Raw genomic sequence first — 13968 nt, forward strand, 5'->3', positions numbered from 1 at the left:
TTGGACAAATGTGAAGTGCTTGTGTTGGAGTGAGCAGGACTTTATTGACAAATGTCTGCTATCTGTTTGTTGTGTTTTATATTATCAGAAAAAAAATCTATTAACATGTGAGGGGTGTTTTATTTTGGCGGGTTGATGTGTACACTGACCGTACGTCCACACGGCAGCGTCGCGTGCTTCAACGGAGACGACTTCCCCTTCACTTCGGATGGGGTGACGTCACGCTTTGCCGAACTGCATTGTGGTTCCGTCGCGTGGCTCTGCCTCCGGTGCTCGCCTCAAAGTTGAGAAAAGTTCAACTTTTCAAGCGTCGTCGGAAGCGCCAGCCAATCAAATCATATGCCAGTACAAGCTCTAGCCAATCAAACCGCATGCTTGTGTGTCCGGGGCGGGAGATGAATGTGATTGGTTGTTGGTCGCACGCCAGACACGCCACACGGCAACCTCACCGCACGCTGCCGTGTGGACGTGAAGTGTGCAAAGGTTGTGGCGTTAGAAAGCGTAAATGTTAGGTAAATATTTTGAGTTATGCATCACCTGGCTTATTAAACTAATCCTCCTCTTGCTCTTGCTCTTCCTCCTCCTCCTCCTCCTCCTCCTCCTCCTCCTCCTCCTCCTCCTCACCTGGCTTATTAAACTAATCCTCCGTTTGCTCTTCCTCCTCCTCCTCCTCCTCCTCCTCCTCCTCCTCCTCCTCCTCCTCCTCAACTGGCTTATTAAACTAATGGTTAAATTTAACATTAATTTGAATAAAATGTGATTTTACATGTTCCAGAAATGCTCGAGCTTCAGGGAAAAGATGTCTCGAGAAAGAAACGCTCTGAAAGGAAGTCCCTCTGAGTCCTCTTAACAAATATCCCTGTTTCATTTCAGCTTTTTATCAACAAAGTGCTTTCTGTCTGATTTAACCCGTTACCATGACGTCTGATTTAACCCGTTACCATGACGTCTGATTTAACCCGTTACCATGACGTCTGATTTAACCCGTTACCATGACGTCTGATTCAACCCGTTACCATGACTTCTGATTTAAACCCGTTACCATGACGTCTGATTTAACCCGTTACCATGACTTCTGATTTAACCCGTTACCATGACGTCTGATTTAACCCGTTACCATGACTTCTGATTTAACCCGTTACCATGACGTCTGATTTAACCCGTTACCATGACTTCTGATTTAACCCCGTTACCATGACGTCTGATTTAACCCGTTACCATGACTTCTGATTTAACCCGTTGCCATGACTCCATTTAGAAACTCTGGAGGAAATGTAGCATGTTTCTGGCTTTCGACCTGCCACCATTTTCTTTCTTGTTATTTCTTAACAACATACTGATTATAATCTCAGCTTCATCTCCATGGCGATAACCTGTCCTCCTCATCAGAAACTGTAAGCTTTAATGTTTGGGAGGGTCTCCAGCTGTTTGTAGCATCAATAAAGAGACCCTGAGACCCCATGTGACTCTTCTGTTTCTTACTTGCTGTATTGTGTTATTCCTCTTCTTCTTCGTCCTCCTCTTCTTCTTCTTCCTCCTCCTCTTCTTCCTCCTCCTCGTCTTCCTCCTCCTGACTCTTCTGTTTCTTACCTGCTTGCTGTATTGTGTGTGTGAGAGAGAGAGGAGTGTGACTGTGGAGCAATCAGAGTTATATTATTGGATTATAAAAGTTTATGCAAACAAATGTTTTCAAAGTGGCCCCTGAATGAAATGTGTGTTGTATCAGAGGTCACTATCACATCCTTAGATTTGATCATGTTCATTATTAAAGTTATGCTTCTCTGTTCTCTGTGGGCTTGTTGAATTCATTCATGCCATGTATACCTTATTCTCTGTCTTTATTCTTTCTTAAACTTCATTCCTGTCTGTTGAAGGAGAACAAAAGGAAGCCAGTCTGTGTGTTGGAGGTGGGAAGAAGCTTGGAAGGGATAGCCGTAGCTTACATCAAACTGAAACTGTGGGAGAAACCCAAGAAGGAAGTTTATATACTTAAATGAGACTTAATGATACCTCTACTACAACAGCATTAATATCAGCTTCCTGGCCGAGCAGCTGCATCAAGCCTTTCCTCAGCGAGTACCAAGCGTCAGATGGAGGGGGTAAAGCACCACTGGACTCTGAGCAGTGGAAAGGTGTTCTGTGGAGCGACCAATCACGCTTCTCCATCTGCCTCTGATGGACCAGTCTGGGTTTGGGGAATGCAGGAGAACGTTACCTGCCTGACTGCATCGTGCCAGCTGTAGAGTCTGGTGGAGGAGGGGTCATGCTATGGTTCTTTTCTGGGGTTGGCCTCGGCCCCTTAGCTCCAGTGAAGAGGATTCTTAATGCTTCATCTTACCAAGTCGTTTTGGAAAATTCTATGCTTCCAACTTTGTGGAAACAGTTTGGGGAGGAAGAAGCTTTCTGTTCCAGCATGACTGAGACCCCACAAAGCAGCTCCATCAAGGCCTGGGTGGATGAGTTTGGTGTGGAAGAACTTGACCTCAACCCCACTGAACACCTTTGGGATGAACTAGAACGGAGAGCCAGCCTCTCGTCCAGCACCAGTGTCTGACCTCACTAATGCTCTTCTGGATGAAAGGGCTTCCCACAGACACACTCCAAGATCTGTAGAAAGCCTTCCCAGAAGAGTGGAAGCTGTTATAGCTGCAAAGGGAGACCAAGTTCAAATGAAAGCCTAAGAGTTTGGAATGGGATGTCCTGAAAGCTCCTGCAGGTGTGATCAGAATCAGAATCCCTTTATTAGTCCCAGAGGAGAAATGTACATTGTTACAGCAGAAAGAGCCAGAGACAGCTTCATGTTCCCTAAAGCATGCAGACAACAAAGTATTCAAGATTAAAACAAGAAATTATCATTTAAAAAAAGTTACACATTTTACAAAATACACATCCTGTAACAGTTCAGAGGATTTAACAGCCAGGTATGTATTGCAGAATTTTAACGGCATATATATTTATAAAACGGACAAGTCAAATCAAGCAATCTGATTGGTTCTTAGCCGTGATATACTGAGCTTATACCACGGGTAGAATTGTAAGTTACTTTTCACAACAAGTCAGTATCCCTCCGCGTCTGAGAAAAACAGTATACCGTTGGGCTGCTTTTCAGACTGGAACAAGAAAGCAGCGGAGAAGTAACGGGGCAGAAGCCCTCCTTTTTGACGCAGCGGTCCAGACATAGACATCAAACGCCAAAACATATTCAGTGTGCAGTTCCTTTGGCATTAGGGCAGGGATATCTAGACACTTTTGAAGGTTTAACATAATGAATTGTGCTACTTTTAAAGCAAGCAACGATGTTTTCAAATCTGTAATCAAAGAGGTCCGCAAAAACGCTATCGACCAATCAGATTGCTTGATTTGACTTGTCAGTTTTATAAATATATTTAAATTTCTTCCGTTACGAAACAAACTTACAAAGCATAAAATGGAAACATTTAAGATTAACTTCGACCTCCGGGGGGGTCTTACTATGGAGGAGTGGATTGAGCAGTGCCTATCTCCAGAAAAAAAAAAGCACCTAAACTACGACATGCAGAGCTACGTGAAGAGCAGGTAGACCAACTGGAAAAGTAGCACCATTCAAAAGCTTTCTGATGCAGGTCTTGAAACAAAGCAGAGAAATTATGACCGTTAGTGGCCACAGGTGCGAAAGCTCTCTCCAGAGCTACTGGAAGCCCAATCTCGGGGACCGGAGAAAGTGGAGCAATATTCTCGCCACGCCAAGCAACAGCCTAGAAGAACCTCAACCTATACAAATGACCACGTAAGCCATGCTACTGATGCTGGACAGTTTTTCAGTGGATGCACAATAAACAGCAACATACACATTCATGTAAATAAACAGCCAAATAATGGATCAACGCTCTTTGTCTAATATGTTCGCTTGCTGTTAGTGTTGTTGCATAGCAACCACCTTGCACTATGTTTTATGCAGAAGGCAACGGAGGGAGTATTTTATTTTGAACATCATTATTTACTAATAAAAACTATTTAAATTAGAGTGTGTATTTTTCTTTCATATTGCCACACTTGGTAACCGTTTTATAAAAGCAATAGCTCACTTCAGGCCGTGATATATGCTCATTATATCACAGCTAAGGGGGTTGTCGACCCTCCGCTTCGCGTCGGGCCGAACCACGCCCCTTAGCTGTGATATAATGATACCACGGCCTGTCGTGAGCTATTGCTTAAATATAAAATCTGTCTACTTCAGAAAGTGAACTTTATCTATGTAAAAGAAAAATATTATACTCACTTACTTACTTTAATTATATCATTGTGTGATTCTTATGCACATAGTTGGTATTTAACAACAAGGGGTGTTATAGTCTGTGTTGTTGTGTGGGGGGTCGTGGTGGTTATATAGTCTGACCGCTGCAGGAAGGAAGGACCTGCGGTATCTCTCTAATGTGTAGGTGGTCCAATACTTTGGTCTATATTGTGTATAATTGAGTATCATCTGCATAACAATGAAAATGTCCCGAGTGATTCCTTATTGCCTAAAGGAAGCGTATATAATGTGAACACAATAGGTCCAAGCTCTGAGCCCTTATGCTTTGCTGCAGCAACACTGACTGGATTCAATCAAACAGAACTCTAAACACATTTTCAGCTCCGCACACAATCTGCAATTCAACTCTGCACTTTCTAAAACCCTGCACACGGTTCTCTGAGTAACACACAGAGATCTGACATATTCACCTGGCAGCCATTTTCAAAACACTGCCATTAAACATGCTACACATATGAGCCAATGAACAGATACACATGCCAGCTGACCGTTACCGCCTGGCTGCTTTACTGCTGACTCATCAATCAGGATATAAGGACAAACAACAATATCCTGTTTATGAAATACACAAGAAAAGAAAGAAGATTGAAGTCGTTCATTCATGAGAAAAGCACTCAGAGAGAAAGTCAGAATCATTTGATTAAAAGAAATGTAAATAAAATGTCCAAAGAAAGTATTCAGAGTAATTCTTATTACAGTTTTATAATTGTTTGATATATTTCACAAATGATCTGCTTTGACTGCAGCTTGAGAAACTTCTGGATTCAGTCTGAAAGCATCCTTTTTGAACTTGAAACATGATCTTTAATAATGTTGTAGTTTAGTTGAACTCTGAGAGGTGGACTGGCTGGACTCCTCACTGGGACTCTGGTTCTGGACCAGCTCGCAGGGTCCAGGAGTTCTTGGAGAGAAGGAGCGCTTCCTGCCGCAGGACTCGGGGGATGGGAGTTCCTGAACATGGAGAAACAGCTTCAGTTATTATGCTCCAGATATCTGGAACAAAGTCACAGAAAGAATGTGTCTGCAGCTCAGAGAGTCCTGCTGGGAACCCACACATGTTGAGGAGCCCAAAGTGTGATGATAGAAATGTACAGTACGGGTCCCCAGCACATAGAAGCTGCCGGATGCTAACCTGCATATGTTGGGAGAGCTTTACAGACCAGGAGAGGAACTAAGTACATTTACTCAAGTACTGTACTGAAGTACAATGTGGAGGTACTTGTACTTTACCTGAGTATTTCCCTTTTAGGCTACTTTGTACTTCTACTCCACTACAGTTCAGAGGTACATGGTGTACTTTTACTCCACTACATGTATTTAATACCTTTAGTTACTTCACAGATGTGGATGAATGATGTGAAATCTAATCAAGTGTTAAATCAGACTTTAGTTCCACCTGGAGTAAATCCACCAGCTACCCTGCAGTATACAAAGTCATTCAAACTAGCTGCACCTTTACCAGCTTTGAGAACACTTTCATGATCAATCATTATAAAACATATCATATCTATTATTCTGAAATGGACCAATCTGCACAATGACTACTTTTACTGTCGCTACTTTCACTATATTTTGATGATAATACTTTTCTACTTTTACTTGAGGAACATTTTGAATGCAGGACTTTTACTGAAACAGAGTATTCCTACACTCTGGTACTTCTACTTTTACTCAAATACAAGATCTGAGTACTTCTACTTTTACTCAAGTACAAGATCTGAGTACTTCTACTTTTACTCAAGTACAAGATCTGAGTTCTTCTACTTTTACTCAAGTACAAGATCTGAGTACTTCTACTTTTACTCAAGTACAAGATCTGAGTACTTCTACTTTTACTCAAGTACAAGATCTGAGTACTTCTACTTTTACTCAAGAACAAGATCTGAGTACTTCTACTTTGACTCAAGAACAAGATCTGAGTACTTCTACTTTTACTCAAGTACAAGATCTGAGTACTTCTACTTTTACTCAAGTACAAGATCTGAGTACTTCTACTTTTACTCAAGTACAAGATCTGAGTACTTCTACTTTTACTCAAGTACAAGATCTGAGTACTTCTACTTTTACTCAAGTACAAGATCTGAGTACTTCTACTTTTACTCAAGTACAAGATCTGAGTACTTCTACTTTTACTCAAGTACAAGATCTGAGTACTTCTACTTTTACTCAGGTACAAGATCTGAGTACTTCTACTTTTACTCAGGTACAAGATCTGAGTACTTCTACTTGTACTGAAGTACAAGACCTGAGTACTTCTACTTTTACTCAAGTACAAGATCTGAGTACTTCTACTTTTACTCAAGAACAAGATCAGAGTACTTCTACTTGTAGTGAAGTATATGTTGATGGTAATACTGTAACTGGGGTTACGTAATGTAACCCAGCTTCTATGAGTATAGGCTTCGCCCTCTAAGGCTATCGCTATTGGGTAATCCCTCCTGCACGTGTGCAGCACTGACAGATTTAATCCACGCCCACCTATGACGTGGGCCCCACCTCCGGGCTCACTTCCGTATAAATAGGAAGTAGGCCCTACTATCTACTCCCACACAAACAGCTTTTCTTCAGCTATTCGCGGAGCCAGTGGGGCCCGACCCTTAGAGGGCTGCGCCTATACTCATAGAAGCTGGGTTACATTACGTAACCCCAGTTCTATAGTTCATTTCGTCCTGCGTAAAATGGAGCATCACATTCCCAGGGAATATATCATTTAAAAAATGAATATTCTCCATAAGGGAACGAGGGTAGGCTTACTTATGCTACCTATCGTTTATAAGAGATAGAGACCGAGTCTCCTTTAAATAAAACGATCAAGAGAGGGGGAAAAAGGGCAGCTCTCTAAGTGCCTACCGGCCGGAGAGAGGGCACGCAATTAAAAAACCCCGACATTACTCATTCTGACAGGCTATTCAGCACTGAATGTGTCAGAGAGGAATGGGAGACATCCCTCAAATAAAAACGAATAAAAGAACAGGGTGAAGACCAAGATGCAGCCGTGCAAATGTCTTCCACTGTCATTCCTCCGTGCAACACCGTAGAGGTTGAAACTCCCCTGGTGCTGTGCGCTTTAATGTTCTCCGGGGGATCCAACCCAGAGGAGACATACGCCTGTGACACCGCCTCACATAGCCAGTGTGACAGGCGCTGTGTAGATAGAGGCTGCCCTAATGAGCGCTCTCTATAATGTACAAACAGACGCTGGGATTTGCGTAAAGCAGCCGTGCGTGCAATATAGCCTGCCAGCGCGCGCACGGGACAGAGGAGATGAAAAGTGGCTTCTTCCTCCGATATGTGAGGAGGGGGAAAGAAGCCCTTCAAGGTTATCACTCTTGATCTAAAAGAGCTTGTTATCACCTTTGGCATAAACGCCGGGTTCGGGCGTAATACAGCTGAGCTGCCATCTCCTTGGATCTGGAGACACGACGGAGCCACCGAGAGAGCAGACAAGTCACTCACCCTTTTAGCTGATGTCAGAGCTAAGAGCAGAGCTACTTTGACTGACAAAAACTTCAGGGGAACCTGATCTAATGGTTCAAAAGGAGCTTTACCCAGTGCGCGCAGCACTAAAGCCAAATCCCATTGAGGCGCTAAAGCGCGTGACACCGGTCTGAGTCTCTGTACTCCTCGTAGAAAACGTTTTGTCAGAGGGTGACTGAACACCGTGCTGATCTCAAAACCTACGTGGCATGAAGAAATGGCAGCGGCATATGTTTTTATCGTGCTATAAGCCAAATTCCTGTCCAGCAACAGCTGGAGGAATGACAGCACGTGAGGCAGGGGACACGTAACGGGGTCCAAGCCTTTCCCTACACACCAACGCTGGAACGCTGTCCATTTGGCTGTGTAAGACGCCCTGGTGGACGCGGCCCTAGACCCCTGAATAGTACTCACAACATCTTGAGAGAGGCCAAGCCTCTCTAAGTGTTCCCGCTCAGGGGCCATGCCCACAAACGTTGGCCTAACATTGGGTGACTGTGGATCGCTCCCTCCACCTGGGAGAGAGCATCCCCCCGCCACGGAATTTCCCACGGTCTCCCTGACAGCATCCGCTGTATGCAGGGGAACCAGGACGCTCCCGTGCGCTCCGGGGCTATTAAGACCGCTATCAGCCGCTCCTCCTGCACTCGGTCCAGGAACCGAGGGATCAGAGGGACTGGTGGGAAAGCGTACAGTAACACCTTGGGCCAAGGTCTGTGTGCGAACGCGTCCACCCCCAGAGGGGGGTGATCCTGCCTTCTCAGGGAGAACCAGAGAGCACATTGCGCGTTCCCGCGTGCAGCGAACAGATCTACCTCCGCTCTTCCGAACCTGCTCCATACCTGGGAGACCAGCTCGGGGTGGAGGCTCCAGTCCCCTTGTCGAGGACCTCCTCTGGACATGAGGTCTGCCCCTCTGTTCAGCTCGCCGGGAATATATACTGCTCTGACAGAGAGTACGTGTGTGCGCGCCCAGCACAACAGCCTCCTGGCTGTGTCCAGCAGCTGCGCTGATCGTACACCTCCCTGACGATTTATGTATGCTGCTGCTGCCTTGTTGTCCGTTCGAATCAACACATGATGATTCCACAGCAACGGGGCGAAGTGCCGGATTACTTTCCATATGGCGAGTAATTCCAGCGCGTTTATATGAAGGGACATGTGAGGCGGCCACTGTCCCCCCACTGCCTGCGACATGCATGTTCCTCCCCACCCTGAGAGCGATGCGTCTGTGAACACCGAGGTGTGTGACGTCACTCTGCCGAGGGGAACCCCCACTGACAGGACGTGGGGATTTTTCCAGTAGGTCAGATCTAAACCTACGGACAGAGGAATGTACACCATGCGTCTCTTCTGACGCACGGGGTCGATGCGCAGGCGAATAAACCATCTCTGAAGTCTCCACATGTAAAGGAGACCCAGGGGGATCACCACGTGACCAGCTGACATCATGCCCAACAGCTGCATCACGGAGAGGGCTGTCACCACCCTGCCGGGTGTGACGCGCCCGAGGAGAGCTGTCAGATCGTCCACTCTCCGCTGTGAGAGTCGTGCTCTCATGCGGGCTGAGTTGAATTCCACCCCCAGATATATGATAACCTGGGAGGGAAGAGGACAGCTCTTCTCCCAATTGATTATGAAACCCAGGCTTGACAGGTGAGATACAAGTTGTACCGTCTGTAAAGCAGCTTCCTCTCTGGAGCGGGCCAGCAATAGCAGGTCGTCCAGATAAAATAACACTCTCATCCCTCTTCTGCGTAGCGGCTCCAGCGCCGTCTCTACACACTTTGAAAAAGTGCGTGGAGCCAGAGAATATCCGAACGGCAGTCGATTGAACTGGTACGCTATTCCCTGGAATGAAAAACGCAGGAATTCCCTGTGTTTTGGGATGATGGTTATGTGGAAGTAAGCATCCTTCAGGTCTATGGAGGTGCACCAATCTCCCTGGTGAACACACTCCATTACCTGTTTGATTGTCAGCATATGAAACGGTCTTTTCATTATCACCCTGTTGAATGCTGACAGATCTAGGATGGGTCTCATCCCCCCGGTCTTTTTCGGGATAAGAAAATAACGGGAGAAAAACCCCCGATTTTCTTTCCCCTGAGGAACCCTGGAAATTGCTTTCTTTAACAGGAGTTTCCGCAGCTCTGACTGGAGCGCAAGACACTGTTCTTGGGATGACAGGAGCGTTTCCTGAATCCCCTCGAACTGCGGGGGGGGTAAGGCAAATTGCAGAGAGTACCCTCTGCTGATCAGCCTGCTCATCCATCCGTCCATTAAACATAGCCGCCTCCACTCTGAGCACCGCTCTGAGAGCGGGCGTACCTGTTTTTGTTGTGTTGTGGTAGTCATGGTGACAAGCCATGCCAGAGCCCTTGCCGCCGTTGCCCGTGAAGCAACCCAAGGGGGGCCCCGCCCTAAAGGGCTTTGAAGGGGTCTCCACACGCTGCATCAAATACCGGCTCTCAACCTGTCTCTGTTTAGGAGAAGACTCATCAACAGGACCCTGAGGCGGGTTTATGCTCCAACTCGTGGAGGTGTGTGCAGTGCTATTCACCTCGTGCGTAATAGCCGCGCTAGGCTTAATACGACTGTGTGTAGGCACAACTGGAACAGAGAAAAAACTGCGCTGCTTGTTACCCGAAAGGATAGAAGTAGCCGGTTTAAATGTCAAGCCCTGTTGTCTTTTAACCGACTGGTTAAATACCGCAGGCTTATACAGCGAGCCTTGCTGTTTTCTAACCGACAGATTAGAAACAGCTGGCTCAAACGGCGAGTCCTTCTGTCTTTTACCCGAAAAGGAAAAAACAGATGGAATATGCAACAAGTCCCGCTGCCTTTTAACCAATAGATTAATGGCAGCCGGCCTGACTAGTGTGGGGGACATGTGAGACACAGTTGCTACAGACACACTGTTGAGATTTGAATCGTTTTTATTCAAAATTCTCTCTTCCCACATAACCCCCCCAAAGAGTCATCTTCGGTTCTGTTTCCTCGGAGGTTCCCTCGGAGGAGCAGACCAGGAGCGGGGGTTCCTTTTTCCCCTCCGACTCGACGCCTGCAGATCCTGTCTCTGTGGCGGAGGAGCGGAGACCTGGGACGGAGCCCCTGCAGCTGCCGAAGGGCGATTCTGACGCCGTTGCTGTTCTCGCCGTTGCCCGCGCTGCCCGCGCTGCCCTCGCTGAGACTGTTGCGGGGGCTGCGGGTGCTGTCGTTGCTGTCGCTGCTGTTGCTGAGGACGTTTGTCCTGAAGCCAGCTAGCGTGACGCCTTATGTCTTCTGCCTGCTCCGCGGCAGATTTCATAGACTCCACCATGGTGTGGAACTGTGGCCCAAACAGTCCGTCCGGACTGACTGGCGCCTCCAGCAGCTCCTTTCCTGCACCCTCCGGTATATTCCCCTGCTGTAGCCAGAGGTACCGTTGAACCTGTGTCGCCCATGTCGCAATCCGCGCCTGCGAGACTGCGACTGCTGCGCACAGGGTAAGTGCAGTACTAGCCGCCTTACCTATCTCCTCAGCCTCCACTGAGGACATGGTTTTAGACTGCTCTGACATTTCCACCATGGAATTTGACAGCAACGCTATATTGTTTGCCGCCGCCGACGCCTGGAACGCACACTGATGCATGCGGTCAGTCTGTCGGGCGACAAACCGATCTTTGGCGGCAGCCAACATGGGTTGCCGTCCGGAAACCGTGTTGGCCTGCCTAGCCCCAAAGAATGCCGTGAGGTTCGGCTCTAGAGGAGGCACGGTCGGGAAATTCACGTCCGTGAATCCCTCCACTCTGGTGAGGGGCACGTATGTCCCTATCGGAGCTTTCATTGCTCCAGGGTCCCTCGCTGCCCCCTCCTGGTACTTCCTTATGGCCGGGAAGCGTGGCCAGATCGGGTCAGTCCTAACCCTGTGCACCCGGGAGAACACCCCGGACATATCATCCGGCGGTGAGCTCTCCTGAGCTAGGGGAACAGGGAGATTTCTCCAGGCGGCCGCCTTAGATATAATCTCCGGAAGTTCTAGGAGGATCCCACCGATCGATGGCAACGCCGTGGCGCCGGAGATAGGGATCACTGGGACGTACACCGGCCCTGCACTGGGCCCCATACCTGTCTCCTCCGTCCGGAGGGGAGAGATGATGGGGGAATCACCCGGTGATCCCTGAATGGAGGGGACGTAGTCGTCCGACTCGTGCCCTCCACTCGGATCCAGGAAATCAAGGGCTTTGTCCCCGGAGTACTCCTCCTGGACGTGCCAATCGTCCTCGGCGGCCGCAGCAGCGAGAGCGTCCGCTCTCTGCTGTCTGAGGGCCAGCGGGAGACGGGCACAATGCGAGCAAGACACCCCGGGATTGAGAGCAGCGTTCGCATGCTCTAATCCCAGGCAGGACTCACACTGTGAGTGCCTGTCAAAACTCATAATGTAGCCCGTTCCGCATACGAGGCAATCCCTGACACAGCCTTGACTTTCCTGTCCAGTCTCCATTTTACCGGAAAACAGAAGCTTTTTAGGAGGAATGCTTGTGTTACGGTAAGTAGCTCTTAACAGAACTGTTTTTGCCTGACAATGCTTCTGCAACGGAGTGCTGAAGAAAAGTGGGAGTAGATAGTAGGGCCTACTTCCTATTTATACGGAAGTGAGCCCGGAGGTGGGGCCCACGTCATAGGTGGGCGTGGATTAAATCTGTCAGTGCTGCACACGTGCAGGAGGGATTACCCAATAGCGATAGCCTTAGAGGGCGAAGCCTTATACGATATAGAACAGACTGGTTATAATGTTGATGTTTTCATGTGTTTCATTCTTCAGAGTTTATTTACATGTTACAGAGTGTCAGTGAACGCGTCACTGTGTTGATAGACAGTTGTTGTGAAGAGAAACAGACAAAATGATGAAGAGAGAGAAACCAGAGTGTTGTTTTCCTCTGAGGACATGCTCCATCAAAGAGTTTCATATCTAGATGAATGGAGGATATTCAGTACTCACAGGTCTTCTGGATCTCGGCTCTGATCGTCTCATCATCTCTGATCCTGTAGGGATGAACACAATCCAACAGTTATGGATCCAGTTTAAAATAAGTGTTTGTTCTTTGAGTCAGCTTCAGAGTCCTGACTGATCTCAGGCTTTACATCCCATCATATCTTCTCTGCAAACACTACGACTGACTGCCACAGCTCTCAGCTGCATGACAGGAAGTAACAGTCATTAGTCAAGGAGCTCAAAACATCCCATCAAACACAGACTACCTTTTCCACTCTTCTGTCAAATCCCATATGTCTGGTGGAAAGTTGATCACTTACTAAATGTGGCTTTGCATTTCCAGCTGGCCTTCTATAGTTGATGGAAGAATGAGAGAGCCTGCAGTCAGTGGGTAACATCACTGATCTGTTTCCCCAGTGAGAGAAACACCTCCCTGTGTTTCATACAATACTGCTGAACCAGCAGAGACCCCTTACTGACCTGAGGGTCTCCAGTCTGCAGTCTGGACTCTCCACAAGATCTCTCAGCAGCTCCACATCTGAATCCTGCAGATCGTTCTGACTCAGGTCCAGATCTCTCAGATGGAGGTTGGACTTCAGAGCTGAGACCAGAGCAGAACAGCTGATCTCTGACATCCTGCAGTTCCTCAGTCTGAATAAAGAAAACATGATGAGGATAAAACTTTGTTTATAATCCAATCAGATGTTACTCAACATTTAAATCAGGGGAGGGGAACCTTTTTCCTCTCAAGGGCCATTTCAATTTTTACAATATCCTCCGAGGGCCGTACAAATTATTGACCTCTGCTTAAAAATACTAAAATCACAGCCCATTCATGTCATGCTGTGCAAAGAAAAAGCAACCTCTTAATCCAGATATCTAACTCGCGTATGCATGCACGTGCACGGTGTGGCATGACCACCAAAACAGAAAGATATGGACACAAGATGTGTGCAAATGTATTTAGTTTCCTATCCATGTGGATATGATTTAAGTGGGGGGGACCTAACCTTCTCTAGGGGGGTCCGGGGGGCATGCTCCCCCGGGAAGATTTTTTTTTAAATGTTGAAGTTAAAAGCATCAATCTGGTGCACTTTGAGAGCAACATGAAGAGATCTATGGATACATCTCTCAACACCCATATGAAACAGAACTGTAAGCATATTTATTTTTCTTTATGGATATTTTACAAATCACTCCCCTTTCAAACTGTATTCTTGTTT

At 47.0% G+C, this 13968-nt stretch overlaps 1 protein-coding gene and 1 long non-coding RNA gene across 3 annotated transcripts in view; both read right to left on the bottom strand.

Moving 5' to 3' along the window:
* Positions 1 to 472: 472 nt before the first annotated feature.
* Positions 473 to 4056, bottom strand: LOC307027041. The gene is made up of 2 exons (XR_013804508.1): positions 710 to 4056; positions 473 to 607 (listed from the first exon to the last, which is right to left on the bottom strand). It is a non-coding gene; the product is annotated as an uncharacterized lncRNA (long non-coding RNA).
* A 153-nt stretch (positions 4057 to 4209) lies between these two features.
* LOC307027040 (NLR family CARD domain-containing protein 3-like) overlaps positions 4210 to 13968 on the bottom strand; it is a 36105-nt gene continuing 26346 nt past the window's right edge. For both annotated transcript variants that reach the window (XM_079695224.1, XM_079695223.1), the window contains exons 6-8: positions 13226 to 13396; positions 12752 to 12795; positions 4210 to 5245 (exon numbers count right to left, since the gene is read on the bottom strand). In XM_079695224.1, the coding sequence (XP_079551350.1) occupies positions 5244 to 5245; positions 12752 to 12795; positions 13226 to 13396 (217 nt within the window). In that variant the 3' untranslated portion in view covers positions 4210 to 5243. The remainder of the gene's footprint in view (positions 5246 to 12751; positions 12796 to 13225; positions 13397 to 13968) is intronic.

This window comes from Notothenia rossii, assembly GCF_949606895.1.
Source record: "Notothenia rossii genome assembly, contig: scaffold_325, whole genome shotgun sequence".
NCBI lineage: Eukaryota > Metazoa > Chordata > Actinopteri > Perciformes > Nototheniidae > Notothenia > Notothenia rossii.